At 35.2% G+C, this 17,199-nt stretch overlaps 1 protein-coding gene across 9 annotated transcripts in view; it reads right to left on the bottom strand.

The window, feature by feature from the left end:
• The window catches only part of LCOR (ligand dependent nuclear receptor corepressor), a 140,448-nt gene that overhangs the window by 27,424 nt on the left and 95,825 nt on the right, over positions 1 to 17,199 (bottom strand). For 7 of the 9 annotated variants that reach the window (XM_053909782.1, XM_019458978.2, XM_019458977.2 and 4 more), the window contains 2 exons: positions 13,633 to 13,920; positions 10,404 to 10,497 (listed from right to left, as the gene is read on the bottom strand). The exons of 1 other annotated variant lie outside the window; for it this stretch is intronic. In XM_053909782.1, coding sequence (XP_053765757.1) covers positions 10,404 to 10,497; positions 13,633 to 13,920 — 382 coding nt within the window. Of the gene's footprint in view, positions 1 to 2,793; positions 7,858 to 10,403; positions 10,498 to 13,632; positions 13,921 to 17,199 lie in introns of those variants that run through there. One more of the 9 variants, XM_053909785.1, reaches the window with a different exon arrangement.

Below are 17,199 nucleotides of genomic sequence, written 5' to 3'. Positions count from 1 at the left end.
AAGCAGCAATAAGCTGCTGTAAAGTATACATCCCATCAGAACAAGCAACATGTGGGAGTCAGATAAAGGTTTCTATCTTAGTCTGGTTTTCTGACAGCACAGCATATCAATATCCAATGACTATTATCTTTCCTAGATCAGAATGTAACTAATTTCGACTAGCAATATAGGATTAGACTTTTAATCAAACACTTTGCTATTACATACTAAAATTCCTTAAACTTACTAATGCTGGTATACTAACCTAGTTAATTATCCCCCCCTCATTTTAGAAATATACCCTTCCACAACTTAAAAACATTAAGATCCATTTTCAGTCCTCTGATGTAAAAAGCATGTCAGTGAATTAATATTAAAAATTTACACAGTAAAAAGGCTTGAATTTCAGCCAAAGATTCTAAATACTGCTCATTCCCTGAAGACTTAAAGGGAGAGAGAATCCCTACCCATTTTCCTAGTGATTTTTCTAAAACGGTCTGACACAATTTTTCATGTTGGGGAATTTTCCCCTCATCTCCTCTCAAATTCCAAATTCTTAAGCCTGAAATGCTTAATGAAATGGGAAAAGTGAGGCAATCATTTGGAATTGCTTGTAAAGGTACAGAATGTCGTCTTTTTTTTTTAATAAGACAAGAATTATTTATATAAATGTGATCTGACCCCGTATTATGTAGTTATGCTTTATATTTTTAAATAATCACGCTAATAAAAACTTACAGTACCTAAGACTCTGAAGATAAATTAAGACTTTAGTGTTGTAACAGAAAAAGTGCTGAATTATCCCTTTTCTAGTACTTTAAAACATTTCGGACAAGTGCTTTCCTAGTGACAGTAAAGATTACTATATACCCTTCCACCAAGCAGGAAAAAAAAGTTACCTGGATGAAAGAAAAAGACTTTTAGGAGTGTAGCACTGGGTATTTACCAAATAATAGATGTTGTTTCACTTATTCTGAGGGGGTAAAAATATTCTAGATTGAAATTCTATTTGGCTATTGAATGTTAAAAATCCCTGCTCTACTGTGTCAGTGTCCTGTGTCCAACCCCCCACCCCCCTCCCCCAGTCCCCTTACACACTATCCACTGAGAATCTAATCTCTAAAGAGATTATTTTAAAATTTATGTTTTCAGGACATACCTGAGAAAGGGTGCAATTATGCAGAACAAGGAACCCAAGACTGCACTAATACTGGTTATAGGTTCATAAATTCTTTCCCAAGACAAATCTAAAAAGTCTAAGAGGTATGGATCTTCAAATACGTCTTACTGCTTTAGATTTTTTTGGTATGTGTGTAGGGTCATTTCCAGTGTTGAAAAGATCACCTTGAGTCTGTTCAAAGACAGTTCAAGATGGGGTAAAGAGTTCATTTCCATATTCAAACTATAAAGATTAAATATTATGATTATAATATTTGCTACATCCAATAAATTGAAGATTAACTAAAAGTGCTTGTTTTTCAGCATTTACCAATACAGCTCTAAATGAACTGGAAACCTTAAAATTACCCCCCAAATAGTTGCAGAATTAACTCATGTTTTATTGTCAAATCAACATTAATTAGCCTTGATTCTCATTTTCAAATGATCTAAAGGATTTTTCTGACTATCAAATGAAGGTGGCCCAACTTCACCACATTATCTATCCTGTGACTCATTGTTAGTATCTCAGTACAGAATCTTTAGCCTCTTCACAAGTCTATATACTTTCCCATTCTACTTCTCACCCCCTCCCCTGATCTCCTTCACAACACTTAGGGCACACAGCTACAGGGCTAATGTCTGCTTCTTCAAAAGGCAACTGTGAGTTTATCTGGGAACAACAGACAGAGGAAATGCAAGGAATTTCCTCTATTTTCCCCTCAGTCACCATGTTCACAAATCCTACAAGTCTCAAGGATAGAATGAATCCAAAATGCGAAGAAGACTTTGGAGGTCTGCATTCCTTGTACCAGAATTATACTTTTTCCTTTTCAGTAGAGTTTGAAATCAACCGACTTTTTAAAAAATCTCCTATATGCCTTAATAGTATCCTAAATGGGCGGTCTGGCTAAAGCCATTAACATTTTTAATAACACTGGCCTGACTGTAGTATGAATGAAGACCTAATTACAATGGAAAGGTAACAAGGAAAACAATTTTTGATACCCTCACAAAGGTCAAAATTTAACCTATAACTTTCAGTGTCTTCTATAAAAGATTAAGTGGAGCAATTCAGTCTATTGCCATATTCTATCACCAATGACAGCAACCTGAATATTCAGAAAAGGGTGGCTCGCAGAGAAACAACTTCTAGCATTTAAAGAAAGAGTAATTACAAAAGCAAAAATATGTGGTTTCAAAATTAAATCTACAGGGACAATAGCTGTTAAAGAAAACGGCACCAAACTGTCTCAAAACTGCTGTAACTACTCAAAATAATTTCAGGTTCTGACATTGGGCTGACTCAGTATGTTTTATAAAAATAACTAACTGAATACAAGCTTCACTATTATGGGTCAATGAAATGTTAAGAGAATCACAAAGGCTTAGAACCAGGCCTTGCACCATGTGCTTACTTGGGCAGGGGGAGAACACATAACTCACTAGCAGCTCAAAGGTTGCTAAGTACTGCCTAACGACAGAAGGTAGTTATGATATGGGCCTTTGCAGGTAGTCATTTTTAGTCTAATTTAGAGTTCTCTCCAGAAAATCGGGAACTGAACTTCTCATTGTGCCTTACTGTTTCACTATCTGATCCCATATAGCTCATATTATAGCTCAGGTAAAATGTTGGGGAATGAAAATGCCAATTGGTTGAGGTAATGGTTTTTATAAGATAACCAGAGTTCTAAAAGCACTTCAATATTGTAAAGTAAAAGTGTACCAAATAAAGCTAATACACACTTCACACTTGTTGAGCTTGCTCACCAGAACTGAACAGTAATTAACTTCACATAAGGACCCTATTATCACACAAAGCCTTACTCATATTTGTGATCTGCTGCAGCAAAGTTTCTCAAGCAACACCTAAACTTCAGAGTAACAACAAACTTAATATTAAAAAGTATTATACACAAATATAAATTATGTTTCTTGAAAGAGAGACCTTGTCCTTCATGGTATTTGGGGAACAGAAAAAAGTGTATAGCTCATCACGAACAGAGTTCAGAGTCACTGGAAAGCCTACTGAACAAAGTAATATAGTACACTACATTATTGTCAAGCTTCATGACTCTACTGTCTGAGAAATGAGAAAGCTAATGGTAAAAATACTAACTAGATATCCTTCCACAGGATTATTTAGTATTTTTGATTTTATAGTGCCATAGCTTATCCATTCAATGATACCAATGTTCTCTCATAAAAACGCAAGAACTGATTTTCAACACATTATCTCCTAACATTAATTTGAATAATATATAGTTGGAGTAATGCCATCATCTGCCTACTGGAAAATGAGAGGAGAAAAGGCTTTTGTGACAAAGACAGCTGTGAACTATACCTTCCCATACCATAAAAATGGTCAACTGTTGTTTGGGCCATGCAAAACTCTGATTAGCAGAAATTAAGCATGCGAATAGACCAATCTCTATTACACACTTATGAGGACGTCCCCAAACTAGAATATCTACACTGAAAGTGCCAATACAGAACAGTGGCAAATTAAGAGAGAAATCATATATTAAAAGATCGCTGCGGCACCAAGACTGACAGCCAGCCATGTGATGAGCCACCTCCGAGAAATACATGGTATAATGGAACTCTGAACACAAAATTTAACATTAAAAGTGCACCTGAATATTACAAACTAACTTTACAAAACCTACAATAAGGTAAAATATATATCTTTTGAAATATTCAGCAGCTTTCTGTATTTTTTTTAAAGATTTTTTTTTTCTGAGAGGCTCATGAAATTTAAAAGGGACCACTATCTAATTTCAACCATGCTTCACAAAACAATAATGGCTATTTTATATTGCAGTTACCAATGTAATGCAATTAGTGCTTTAAAATAATCTACACTCAAAAAAGAAAAAAAAAAAAAAGAGAGAGAGAGAGAGAGAGACCGACCGACCTTTGGAGGAAATATGCTTATTCAAAAGCTTCTTGGAAAAGAAAATTTACCTGAATATCAAGTCATGACTGATCTCAAGTGTAATGTTTAAAAGCTTCACAGACATGAATATTACAATCTTCAGGTCTCAGGACTTTTAATCTGAGAAAGTTTAGAGTTTGGTTTGTTTTTAAATTCACTTTCTAACCAAAACAAATAATAGAAGTACTCAAATTTTCACTATTTACAACTCTCAGCCTACAATCTGAAATGACACAATACAAGTTCTCTTATTTAAACTGCAGCATTAAAGGGTAGGCACACCATTCTTCTGCTGCTCGATTGTCATCCACTGAAACACACATAGAAAATATTTATGTTAGTAAAATGATCACTCCATGTACACTACAATGACAAAATTTACATAACTCAACTCATACATCACTGTATAGACTACCACACAGGATTAAACCTCTCTGAACAGTAAAACTACAAAAGTTGAACTTTTAGGGCCAGATTTTTAAATGGGCCTTTAATGATGCCTTTCTGAGAGGGGATAAAAGCAAGCACAAATTAATTGCTCAAAGGACTTTTTTGCAGCAATTTGGGCTACCGAATACCCCAAACATCATGCAAAAAGGTACCATGGCTGCAATTAATTGTGTGTGACAAATTACTGAGTGTGGAACAAAGGAGGCATTCCTTCACAAGCTTAGCCCTTTGCTTTCAGCAAACTTTCTACAACTTCCTTCAACTGCAGATGAAAACCAAGTATTTCATAAAATATTTTTATTGCAACTTCTAGCTAGGCTAGAAAATATTGCAGAGTCATATACTGCTCTGAACCCCAGCTGCTTTTTCTGTTGAGAAGACCAGAAAGCTAAGAGGAAACAGGCTCAGTCATCCACGGATTAAACTGCTACACAAAATAACCAAACCGAAAGGAGAACCAAGCCCAGGCTACTGTCAAGAATGAGCAGTGCATGTATTTTAATAACAGCAATGGTGTGCCTAACCTTTGAACACAGACGTTGCTGAGGGAAAACTATCCTTAACCTAATTAACTGCTCCAAAGTTGCCAGGCAAGAATTTATGCCTTGGGAATGTCTGGACCTACTTCTCTTCAAACTGTTAGCATCCATCTGAAATCATCAGCCTCAATTTAATGCTCCAAGTTTGATTTTACACAAAAACTCCAATGCCTTTTTGTTTGTTTTTGGTTAAGCATTTAGAAGGGCCTGACCACTTTTCTCAGCAAATTAGATTAGATTAGATTAGGTGTATGTGGTATGGGTTTTGTTTTGCACAAACAGTAATTTTAATTTGGTTACAATGCAAAATTAAATTTCACGGGCTTTGTCAGTTATTCTTGCAAAAATTTTTAGAAAATAAATATTCCAAATTCAGTTACTGTAATTTGAAAAGCCCATCTCAAAAAACGCTTAGATGTTAAGGAGTGCTTATCTGAAAAGTCCTGAACTGTGTGCTAAACAACCACAAAAATCAGCTAGGTATCAGAAAAGGTTAAGAAAGGGATATTACGCAGGATGCCAAAATAAAGAAAAAAGAAAGAAAGAAAGAAATCAAAAGCAACGAATTAAATGAAAACTAAAAAACAACCCCCCTTGTACTAGTATCTGGATTGGTTAAAAAAGAAATTCTACTGAGCTTGATTTCTGATTGAATTATCATTAGATGTAAAATGCAACCTAAATCATATTAGGTTACCTCGGGGTTGTGTTTTTTTCTCACCACAAACATGGATCCTTCATTCATGTGGGTATTTGGGCAGACTACTGAGGCTGTAAAATCTAGATACCACGTTTTCAATATTATAATTACTTAAACACACTTCTTTCCTTACTTCTCCCAATAAACAGATCTTGAATACTTTAAACTAGTTGCTGCAACGACATCCGGTCGTTAGTTAGCACATGATCAAATCTGTAAAAGGTTTTAAGAATACAAAGAAAGTCTGTTAAAATGAGGCATCCTCTACTGTTTTATGTAATGTACCCTGACTGCTCCTGAGTAAGAACGGAGCTTGTCCTCCATGAGATAAGGCTATATCCTCACTTGTTGGTGAGACCAAATTCTACCCTTAGAAAATCCCAAATAAAATTACAGCAAAGGTAGTGTTACAAAGTAATTAACCAAAGCATTTCTGAAGGTAGTGTGTGCACATTTTCCACCTCCTTTCCCTCCGGGTGAGCACTAAACAGATTGCTGATTTGTTAAGTAAATTTAATAGTGAGAAGAAAATCACAAAACGTAAATTGACCTAAATAATTATGTGTCATTGAATAACCAAATTTCTTAAATTCCAAGGTTCATTGTTCTTAGAATTTTTTCTTTAGTTTAATCCTTCAATTAGTTGAATTGTAGAAGAGAAACATGAATGATTTTATAAGATGGCTTTCCAATTTGTAATGATAAAGCTCCCAGTATGACAGAGGTGGTTTCTAAAAGGGGGCTTTTTTCTTTTTTTTTTTTTCTTTTTTTTTTTTTTTTAAATAAAGGCAAATATAACTTAAGAAAAAAAAAAGAAAGAAAAGCATGCAGGCTCTACAGGCAAGGAGTCCACTTCCATGTATCTGTTCTCTGTGAGGTAACTCAATTCTCTTTTGTAGAGAAACATGCAAAAGGCCAAACAATATCCCGAGCCATACTGCACATGAAAATTTTAAAATATGCAACATTCAGAATGCACCTTTCACCTCTGTACACACAAGTCAATGCAAAATCTGCAAAGAAACAAGTGTCACAGTAAATGAAGCCAGGTGCAAGCAATGACAGCTGAACAATGCAGTAGTGCTCACCCAGTTTGTACAGTAATTGGCACTCTACAGTATTTCTACTCATTTTTTGATTCATTTGCACTTTGTGCTGCCTCTCCCTGGGGATCTAATTCAATCTTTACAGAAACATCTGGCCCCTCCGACCTCATTAATTTCATCTTTTTCTTTGGAGGGTTTTTCAAAGTGCCCAGCCTCTCCTTTACTTTGTACTCCAGTGTACTGTGGGGAATCCCATAAATACTCTGAGCTTTGGAAACACTCATTTTTCCACTCATAACCACTGAGATTGCTTCCTCCAGTATCTCACTGTTGTACTGTCTGTAACGCCCTCTTTTCTTCCGAGGCTGCTTGGAGCCAGGGTCTCCTTCTTGATCCGATGTGGGATATGGCTGTCCAGAGGTAGACTGCTCAGCATCTGAGCCCCAAGAATCGGGTCCAGCATCTAGCATGCTTTTTCTATTTTGTTTTGGAAGAATAGCCCTTAACTTTTTACTAAGCGCGCTCTCCGTTTGTGAACCCATTACCAAAGAGCTATAGCTGTACTGATCACCAGTGCGAGACTCCCAAGAAAGATCCATTCCTCGAACTTGCGGTATCTTTAAATCTACAGGAGATGCATGGCTCGCATCCTTTTTTCCATCTTGTTTTGCTTGAAGTGCCATTTTTGGAAAGGCAGAGTTTTCTGCAAGAAAAGGAAGGTCACTGATGTTGCTGAGTGCACCATTTCCCCTGAACTTCATACGGCTGAGGTTGAACTCATAATGTGGTTTTGCCCAAGAGGCTTCCCTGGATAATATTAAGTGTTGTCCATGATTCTGTAATCCAGATGGCCCAAGGCTGGCAGCTGTTGACAATTGGTTTCTGCTCAGTAGCTCTTCACTAATCTGCAGGGATCGAGCCAATGGAACTTTGAGTGATGTGGAGTGTCCAAAACCTTCCCTGGTTCCATCCTGTAAGCTTCTTGGAGGTACCCCATCACCACTCCGAAGTCCGTCTGGGCGGTACTGGCTGGGTCTCCCAGGTCGCCTAATTGGATGGAAGGAAACTGATGTGAGCAGGACTTGCACAGGTAGGGAGGGATGGGTGAGGGGACCACTCCTTTATTAGAAGGCCTTGCTTGGGTAACATCACTTTGTGTTATTTATTTATTTTTCTCTAAAATTAAAAAAAAAATGGTCTCAGCAGTTAGTTTTAAAACTTGTTCACAAAAAAAGAAAAAGGAAAAAAGAAAAAAAAAAACCAGGAGCTTTTTGGGCAAAGAAAAATTAAACCTGTCAGCTGGTCTCTGGTTGGGTTCACAAATTTTCGGAGAAAAAGTTTCGCGCAACTGTCTGAAAATAGCACCTTAATTATTAATTACAAAGTAATCATCGAGTCTCCATAGATCTACACAGAATTGTGTTACCAATGTGACGTTACCACTAAACAAGTACAGTAATAAAAGAGTAAGCCAAATTATTTATTTTAATGCAACATATTCAACATTCATGACAACCAGCTATAAAACTGGAACCATTTACATTGGTGGAACCCATAGATAATTGCTCATTTATCCCACAAACAAGCTGATATTCATTATCAAAAACCAAACAAGTTCAAATAACATTTCTTATTTTGCTTGGGAAAAAAATATGGCTACCAGCCCCAAGGGGTGGGGGGGGTGGGGGGGACCCAAACCAAAATACCCATCGCATTTTAACTTACCACATCTTCATTTTAAAACACTATTAGCTGCAGACACACGAGTACCACTATTTTTCCATTTGAAATAATCCAATCTTTAAAGAACTGCCCTTTATTTTCCCCAAACTTTGTTCCTTAAGTTCTACTCAAAGTAATTACTGTCAGAGGTATATGTTTTAAACAGTTTTAAAGCAGTCTTCTTTAGTTAAAATGGTCTCTTCTTAAAATATCAAACATCAATTTTGAAATTTTAAGTGGAAAGCTTTCAAATAATATTTAAAAAGTCAACTACTTACAACAAGGTTAATTCATAAGGTTTCCATTTTTCACAAGATATAAAGATTATCACTGATAAAACTGGCAACTGGTAAAGCATGCCCAAGGGGAATAATTACATTTACTAGGCACAAATGTGGAACTCTGAAGAAATGATAAGCCAGCTATGTTCTCCAAAAGTCTACAGGGACCCTGTGCTGTTATCAGTAAAAAACATAATAAAGAAAACAATGAATAGTCAACTAAAAGATGGGCAATCTATTGGTGCTTTTGTCTTCCAGAAAACAATACCACATAAAAAACACTTTCTTTCCATTCAGAGGGATAAACACCGCAACTTCAACCATATAATACATGGACTTGGTGGCCAAGTTTAAAGTAATCTTAGGCGAGGGATTCATTTATACAAACCACACTTAAGCTTCTCCTACATGTGTCCTCAATTACACAATCCAAGTTTTCTGATATATAAAAAATGGAATCCAATGATTTGGGACCACAAGGACTTGTATCTAGTATAAACTATAGTGAAAAGGAGGGCTTAAGAAAAAAGGTTAGTAAACCATGCAAACTGCATTAAATCAAGAAGTTACTTTTAGATCGAATAAAGGAGGAGAGAAAAAGGAAAATGATGGAATTTTAGAGAAAATAAAGGCAGCATTTTAGAAGTCAGTAAAGGAATCCTTCAATTTGAAGGTAATTAAGAGGAAGTTGAAAAAAGGTTAGTCCATTTAATGTGTACTTATTGCTTTAACACCTAAAAACTTTCCTATGTCGATATTCTAAAAGTTGATAAACTTAAATATTATCTAATTTAGCTTACCGAAGTGATTTTTCATGAATGAAGTTGATTTTTGGTCACAACACAAGTTTATGGAAATTCCTTCCCAATATGGCACTTAAACGTCTTCATTAATATCTGGCTTTTCTACATGGTTTCTATGTACATGTAGAGGGAGAATTAAGACAATTCTCACACTATAAAACTAGGTGGTGGGTAATCTGCTAAGAGTTATCAAAACTGAGCATATAATGTCTTGATAGCATAAGACGGTTATCCCAACATCTACAGTCTTAACCACTTAAAAAACAAAAAATACATACGATTATTTTTTCTGAACTGCCACACAGAGTTAAAACTGCAGTTCAAATCAACAAATAAAACAAAACCAAAACAAACAAACAAGAAAAAAACAAACAGCCCCCACATACCCACACATTTCATTAGAGATACCAAGTAAAATACTGGAGCCCAATTTTCATGCAACAACCTCCGCACACATACTACTGCCTTTACATCTGAACTCTGGAATTATTTAGGTTGGGTTTCCCACTCCCAAACACTCAACAACAGAAAGTCCCAAGACATTCTTGCCATATTTTCCATCATTTACTATTTGTACTAACTTGGCAAACCTGATCTACACTAGTCAATTCTGGACTTCACAGACTGTGCTTTTACTTGATCAATGGACTAAGCAATCTACTAAAGGCCTACTTATAACAACGTTACTCTGAAGAATTAATTTTTAAAACATATAAAGGAGATTTTCACCAATCTTCGATAAACCGTCCCCTATAAACTGTGAAATTCTACAAATATTTTCCCTTACCCGTTCCCTTGAGCACTGGAGCAGCCTGGAGAATGGCTCAGGGAAGTGCTGCCAGCACATGGACTTTTCTTAGTGGACAGATCAAGTACACCGTCTGCAGAGACACAAACACACACCTGAGGATATTAAAAACTAGGAACAAATGTGAACTGAACAGACTAAAAATGACAAAGCAATAGGTCTAGTCAACCAAGCAGATACACTAGCTATATACGTAAGACAGGGTATCTTCCCTCCTAAAGTGACATACATTTAGCAAAGCTTGTTATATCTAACATCTCCAAAGGTTAAATATTTTATTAATAGGGCAAAAGAAAAGGTACAGCCAGCCTACCACTGAAGACATTAGGATATCGTCAGGTATTAGAAATTGCAGTTTACACAGTATGTAAATAGAACTATTAGACTTCGCTTTCGAAATGTGCCTTTATCAAAGCATATGAGATCTCAGTGCCACATCAGATTATAAAACCAAATTCCTCAAGAGCTAAGTCTACCCGAAACACTAAAACAAACATTAAAGTTGGATTCAGAAAATTTTATGTGACACAAATCATTTTGAAGCATAAGTTTATATGGTTAAATTATATGTATATACAAAATAGTCTGTAAGATGAATCAGATGTTAACTGTGATTTTCATGTGTCCTCATTACTCTTTGGACACATCTGCAAAAAACTGTATATCTGAATTCAATCTTTTGGAAAAACTCTTCAGAGATTCAAAATTCCCTTCTTGGTATTTATAAAGGCAAGGTTTTTCAATTAATAAGCTGTTACAAACTGGTGAGCAAAGTTTAAGGAAAGAGAAGAATGAAATCGTCTTGATACTGATGAAAGCCTAGAGATTTAACCATTTTTTACTGAAACTAGAATAACAAATTCATGTTATCAGAACATAAAATTAGAAGACCTTCTTATCCCACAAAGACTTCTTTCCCTCATAGACATGTCTAGAAAAGAAAACTCATCTTCTAGACAACTTTTAAAGCTGCCATTTTGTCCAAAATTAACAGAGCAAGCTAATAATCAATGGCTCTGATTTTCAGCTGACAAGCAGAGAGGCCTTTCTATCTAGTTATGTTAAAAACTGCCCCAACATAGAACCTAAATAGGATTTGTGTCTGAGCACACTGTAACTCCTGATTTCAGGCTGTTAGAAATATGTGACTGAGCTTGTAAACCAAAAATCCCACACTCATCCAGAATAACTGTTGTCCTTTAGAGTCACTAATATTCTAAAAATATAGTTGTAATCTTATAAGGACACCAAGTTAACCCAATTAGACATCTAACAAGCAAACACACTGCTTAAAATATTTCCAACCAAAATATTTCCAACAAAAGACACTATTTAAAGACTTCCGAGCCTGTCTAATCATCAAATAGGCAACATATTTTAAGTCTACTTAAATATACTAAATATACAGTGGTTTCATTGAAAACACTTGAAAATAGATCTGGGAAATATAATGTTAAAATTCTGTTTCACTTGAAGTCTATACACTACAATCCTGTCATCTAGGTCAAATTCCTCTTCAGAGCATACGGTCACTACAATGTATCTCTTAAGTACAGCACCAACTAGAAATTAAATTAGACTAAGTGGTATCTTTGTATGTTAATCTCTATCCTTAATATTTTAAATACAACCTCTACACTGTCATTCTCCTATTGTAAACCTGAAGTTTTTAATGCAATATTTAGAGCAGAAAGATTTTTAGGGGCGCCTGGATGGTTCAGTCAGTTAAGCGTCTGACTTTGGCTCAGGTCATGATCTCACGGTTTGTGAGTTTGAGCCCCATGTCTGGCTCTGTGCTGACAGCTCGAAGCCTGGAGCCTGCTTCAAATTCTTTGTCTCCCTCTCTCTCTGTCCCCACCCCGCCCCCCCACCTCTCTCCACGCATGCACACTCTCTCTCTCTCAAGAAATGAATCAACATTAAAAAAAAAAAAAAAAAAAAAGACTTCTAATGAAAGCTACCAATCTTTGGTAAAGATAATCCTCAATAAAATAGAAAAGCACAATTTTTGCGAATATGGTGACCAAAGGTACAATGATCAATGTGAACATATGACAATGAGGAATTCTACTAGGAAATCTCTGAGAATTTTGAGATTACGATTGCTGTTCTTTACCCAGAAACAGAAAAAAAGGAAAAGAAAAACTATTCAAAAATGTATTCTTTAAAAACCTAAAGCCAGTCCATTAAATGTAAATCCTTCTTAAATTACTTATAATAAGCAAAAGAAAGTCCTTTCTAAGAGGTTCTTCATACAAATTCAAACCTAATTTTGTAAAATGAACATGTATTTCTCACCAATAAATCCACACCTCTCATAACTTTCTGCACACTCTTAGGAGATATTCTAGGAAAATGAACTCTCACTAGAATAGACATCACCAATTTACAATCTGTAATGGGTCAAACAATGGCCCAGGTGAAATGCTCACTGCATCTCTGTGAAATTAAAAGTAAAAGGGATCACAACAAACCCCAAATATTTAATCTATTTAAGAGTAAACTTTTCTTAGATTCAAGAAATATTTGCTAGGCAAAACTGATAACCTTTTAACCTTGTCCCTTAATTAGGATCCTCACCAACAAATTTAAATTACCTTGGAAATATTCTAAGGTTAATTCATAATACAGTACATATACATATGGAGGTGCTTGTATATATACATGTATATCCATATACATATGGAATACACTGAACAACCTGCTGTGTCTACTGTCTTCCTCATTATATCTAACCCTAGGAGTTTCTTTTTTAAAAATGCAAACAATACACATTCTTGCCTTATAATTTCATTTGCAGAGTATAAATCCTACCTAACAAGATACATGTATTTCTCAGCTAGGCGCTAATTCTAGAACACTGATGATCAGGGGAAACTTAATTTTTTACAGGGGTTTTAAAAACAATGGATATGGCAATGCTTTGTAAAACATAAAATATTTATATAAATATCAAGTAACTTAAAGATCAGTAACAAGTGTAACCACCTAACTTTCCTGAGTGGTACACTGATCTTGACTACAAACTACTGATATATAATGTATAGTAGCCATTTTATCTGTACTTCTCTATGACTGCATAGTCAGGAATAATTTAAGAATCAAATTAGTTTTTATCCTATTGTTACTGGTGCCCTACTTGCCAATAATTTTCTTCTCCCCAAAATTATTCTGATTGGACAGAGGAGACCTTGACATCAAACCATACCTTGTTCGCTAGGTTCTGACTGAGACTTTCTGACAGTAAGGTCCAGAGGTGAGTCTTGGTCAGCCATGAGAAGTTTGCTGAGCACAGGGTTCTGAGTAGTTGCAGCCGTGGGAGAGGTGGTGACTGGAGATGCTTTCGGCAGGCTTTGGTTCTTTGTGCTATTGGGCTGGCTGGGGTCCTGAGTAGAGCTATTTTTTGAGGTATATTCAGCAGCAAATTGTTGGATCATTCGCTGCATGATCTCACGGGCCACTAGGGGAATATTGGGGTCGGAGACCCAGGGACTGTCTGTAAACAAAGATTTATTTACTTTTAAACTGGGACAATGTACTACAAAAAAAAAAAAAAAAAAAAAAAAAAAAAAGACAGCTTTCAAGCAAACATAAAATTTCATTTTTTTTCTTAAAACGCAATCTCCTAAAAATAGTATTCCCTCCCAGAATTAGATTTTTAAGCTCTAAGCTTATGAGCTGCAGATTTTTTAAAGTAAACTTTTCATAAAATCACTTCTAAACACCCCCCTCAGTATTATGAAATTAAATAAAGGGAAAACAAATAGTATATCTTATGGGCAAAAATCACTTACCTGATACAGAAATCTCAAACCTTTCTTTTATGAAATAATTACTTCTGTTTACCACCTATAGATTACATCTGGTTTTTCCTAGACCTTTCCTCAGCCATCTCTTCCTAAATTGTTGAAGAATGGATTACTCAGTTATGAGTACATAATCTACTTTCTGTCAAAGACTGAAGGCATAGCAAAACTGTAAAAGGAGATACTTAATATAAGGTCCATGACAGACTGGGGCCATAGCCTCACATTTTCAGGCTCATAAGAATCACTTTGAGGGCTTGTAAAAACAGACTGCTGGGTCCTATCCCCAGGGTTAACTGATTTAGCAGTTGTAGGGTGAGGTCAAGGACTGGCATTTCTACCAAGTTTCTAGGTGCAGCTGGAACCACTGGGCTCGGAGTTTAAAGGCCAGATCTCAAAGTTTAACACCATATATTTTCCACGAGTTCTTTAAATATACTCTGCCAATCATTAAACACAATAGCAAAGGAATTAATAAAATAAACTTATCAATTTCTAGTCCATGTTAATTTAAAAATAAAGACCATATGAATTCATTAACTCGTAGAACTTCTGGCACTGGGAGGGACCCTGAAGGTCAAATAGGGCAAAATAAAAGAGAAAATGTTTGGTATAAATATATCATCACATCTCTATCATTACCACACTCTCAGGGAGACTAAGCTTCTCAAGAGCAGAGATTATGTTTGTTTACCTCTGTATACTCAGCACCTAATCTTGCCTGGCATAAAGTATGCATTCATATTAGCTGAGTAATAAATGGATCAGTCAAATCAATCACCATCAAATAGTGTTTGTTTGTTTTTTTCTGTAGACAAATAAGGTTAATGTGTCTAAAGAGAAGTGACCTCTTCAAATCTGTATAGATGGTTAGTGGTAGACCCTTGATTAAAACTCTCCCCCTGATCTTAATGTTCCACCTGTGACCTTTACTTCCACACCACACTTCAGAGGTTTCAGAAGGCAGTTCCAGAAAACCTGAGTTTCTTTGGTCTTTTAAAGATCAACTACATAAGGTAAATTACTTTACCCATAATATGTTGGAGCTATAAGGTTGATTTATAAATTTAGAGATAAACTGACTCATTACAATTCAAACCTAAAATCTCCACAACATACACATCATCAAAACTTCATGGGACTCTAAGAATAATTTTTTTTCCCCCTGAAAAACAACATTAAATACCAGAAGAAAGTCTAAAGTCAGAATATTTAATTCTCTGGAGTTTAATGAGGTTTTTCTCTACCAACAGCAACATTTCTGTTCTACCAAAAGTACTTCTAACCCCATGTTTCTTCTCTATAAATAGACTTGAGTGTGCTAGATGGTTTAAGAATCAAGGTATTCAAATAGGTAAGGTTCAGAAATTATTACAACCATGAATGAGTTCCTTAAAAATTTTAATAAACATTTTAGCCATACATTGCTTTTTTAAAATCTCTACCCACTGAATATTCTTATTAATATTCATTTAACTTTCCACTTACGACCTATCTTCCAAATAAAAGACTGTATATAATTTCAAGTTTTATATTTTTTCAAGTTTTATATATTAATGTATCTTCTTATCCCCTGTAACACATAAAGAAATTTTTCAAATAGGCAGAGTTAAACTAGATTCATAAATATATAGATTTTTGAAAAATCAGGGATTTTAGAATAAAGACCATAAACTGCTACCTCTGAGCTTTAAATGGCTGTGGTGTATCTTGCCTCTTTGTTGAATGAAGAACATAACCATAAAACACAATTCATACTTACAAATTGATGACATATCTGTCATATGAATTTCTACATGTTTTGAAAAGTTTCCTGAACACATTTCATTCTTTCACTTACTTAAAACACAACTTCTATAAATCTAGACATGTCTTGGGGAACATGCACAAGTGAGTCAAATAAAAACCACAAATCAGATCAAAATTAACACTACAGGAAAACAAGTAAATGTTACATTACAGCCACTTATGTTTTTAAAATGCAAATCTAACTTTTAGAAAGTGTCAAATTTTCTAACACAAGTGACAAAGCTGGAAAAAATTTGATAATGATAGTTGAAGGTATACCGTTCATAAGCTAAAATTTATTACTGAATCCATACCACAAAAGCCTACTTTAATTGCATCTATGTTCCTACTTAGCTTTTAGAACCTTTTCATACTCATTTAAAACACACAATTTGCAATACTTGGAAACAAAGTATTAATAACTCCAAATCTCTGAACTATTTATTTAAAATATATATATATATGTGTGTGTGTATGTATATATGTATACACACGCGCGCGCGCGCGCACACACACACACCCTTCAGACTAAATTGCCTGTCATATCTCTGCGTATTATATACATTTTTGGTATAACTTGAAGAGTACTAATGGCTTTCAGACATTTCCATGAAGATTAATATTTAAAAATATCAATATTAATACATAAAACAAGGGGGAAGGAACTTCTAATAGCAAAGCAATAGTTCTTTTTCTGAACATCATATGCCAGTATACAAATACACAAACTTAACTTTACATACAATTTCAGAGGATTCTCATCCCTAAAGTCTACCCTAAGGCTGATTCCAAGGTAAACATTCCTTCCCTCATGTATCCAAAAGTTTAATTTTAAAATAAAACTTAGAAGAACTTTAAGCTATTCCTACATGACAAAGGGATGGGACTAGCAGAGAAGTAGGCTAGAATTCTCTTTAGGAATATGCTTATGATTGGCCTTATTAACTCCCTCCAAGCAAAGACTGGATGAAAAGTGGTTTCTCCACATATAGGAAGAGGAGCTCCTCTTTGCAGATAACGAAGATTGCTGCAGCAATAGGCCCGTGACTCATTCAGTACACATCCTAAAGGACAGGAGCAGCAGAGGAGCTGTAAAGATATCTTATTTAATAAACTGACAGAACGAGTCTATCATTTATACTTTAATGTGAATTACTTTAATAAAACAATCAAATGTTTAT

This window comes from Panthera pardus, unplaced genomic scaffold (assembly GCF_024362965.1).
Source record: "Panthera pardus isolate Hobbes unplaced genomic scaffold, ASM2436296v1 HiC_scaffold_22, whole genome shotgun sequence".
In the NCBI taxonomy this organism is placed as follows: Eukaryota; Metazoa; Chordata; class Mammalia; order Carnivora; family Felidae; genus Panthera; species Panthera pardus.
This window is presented reverse-complemented; position numbering and strand designations above follow the sequence as displayed.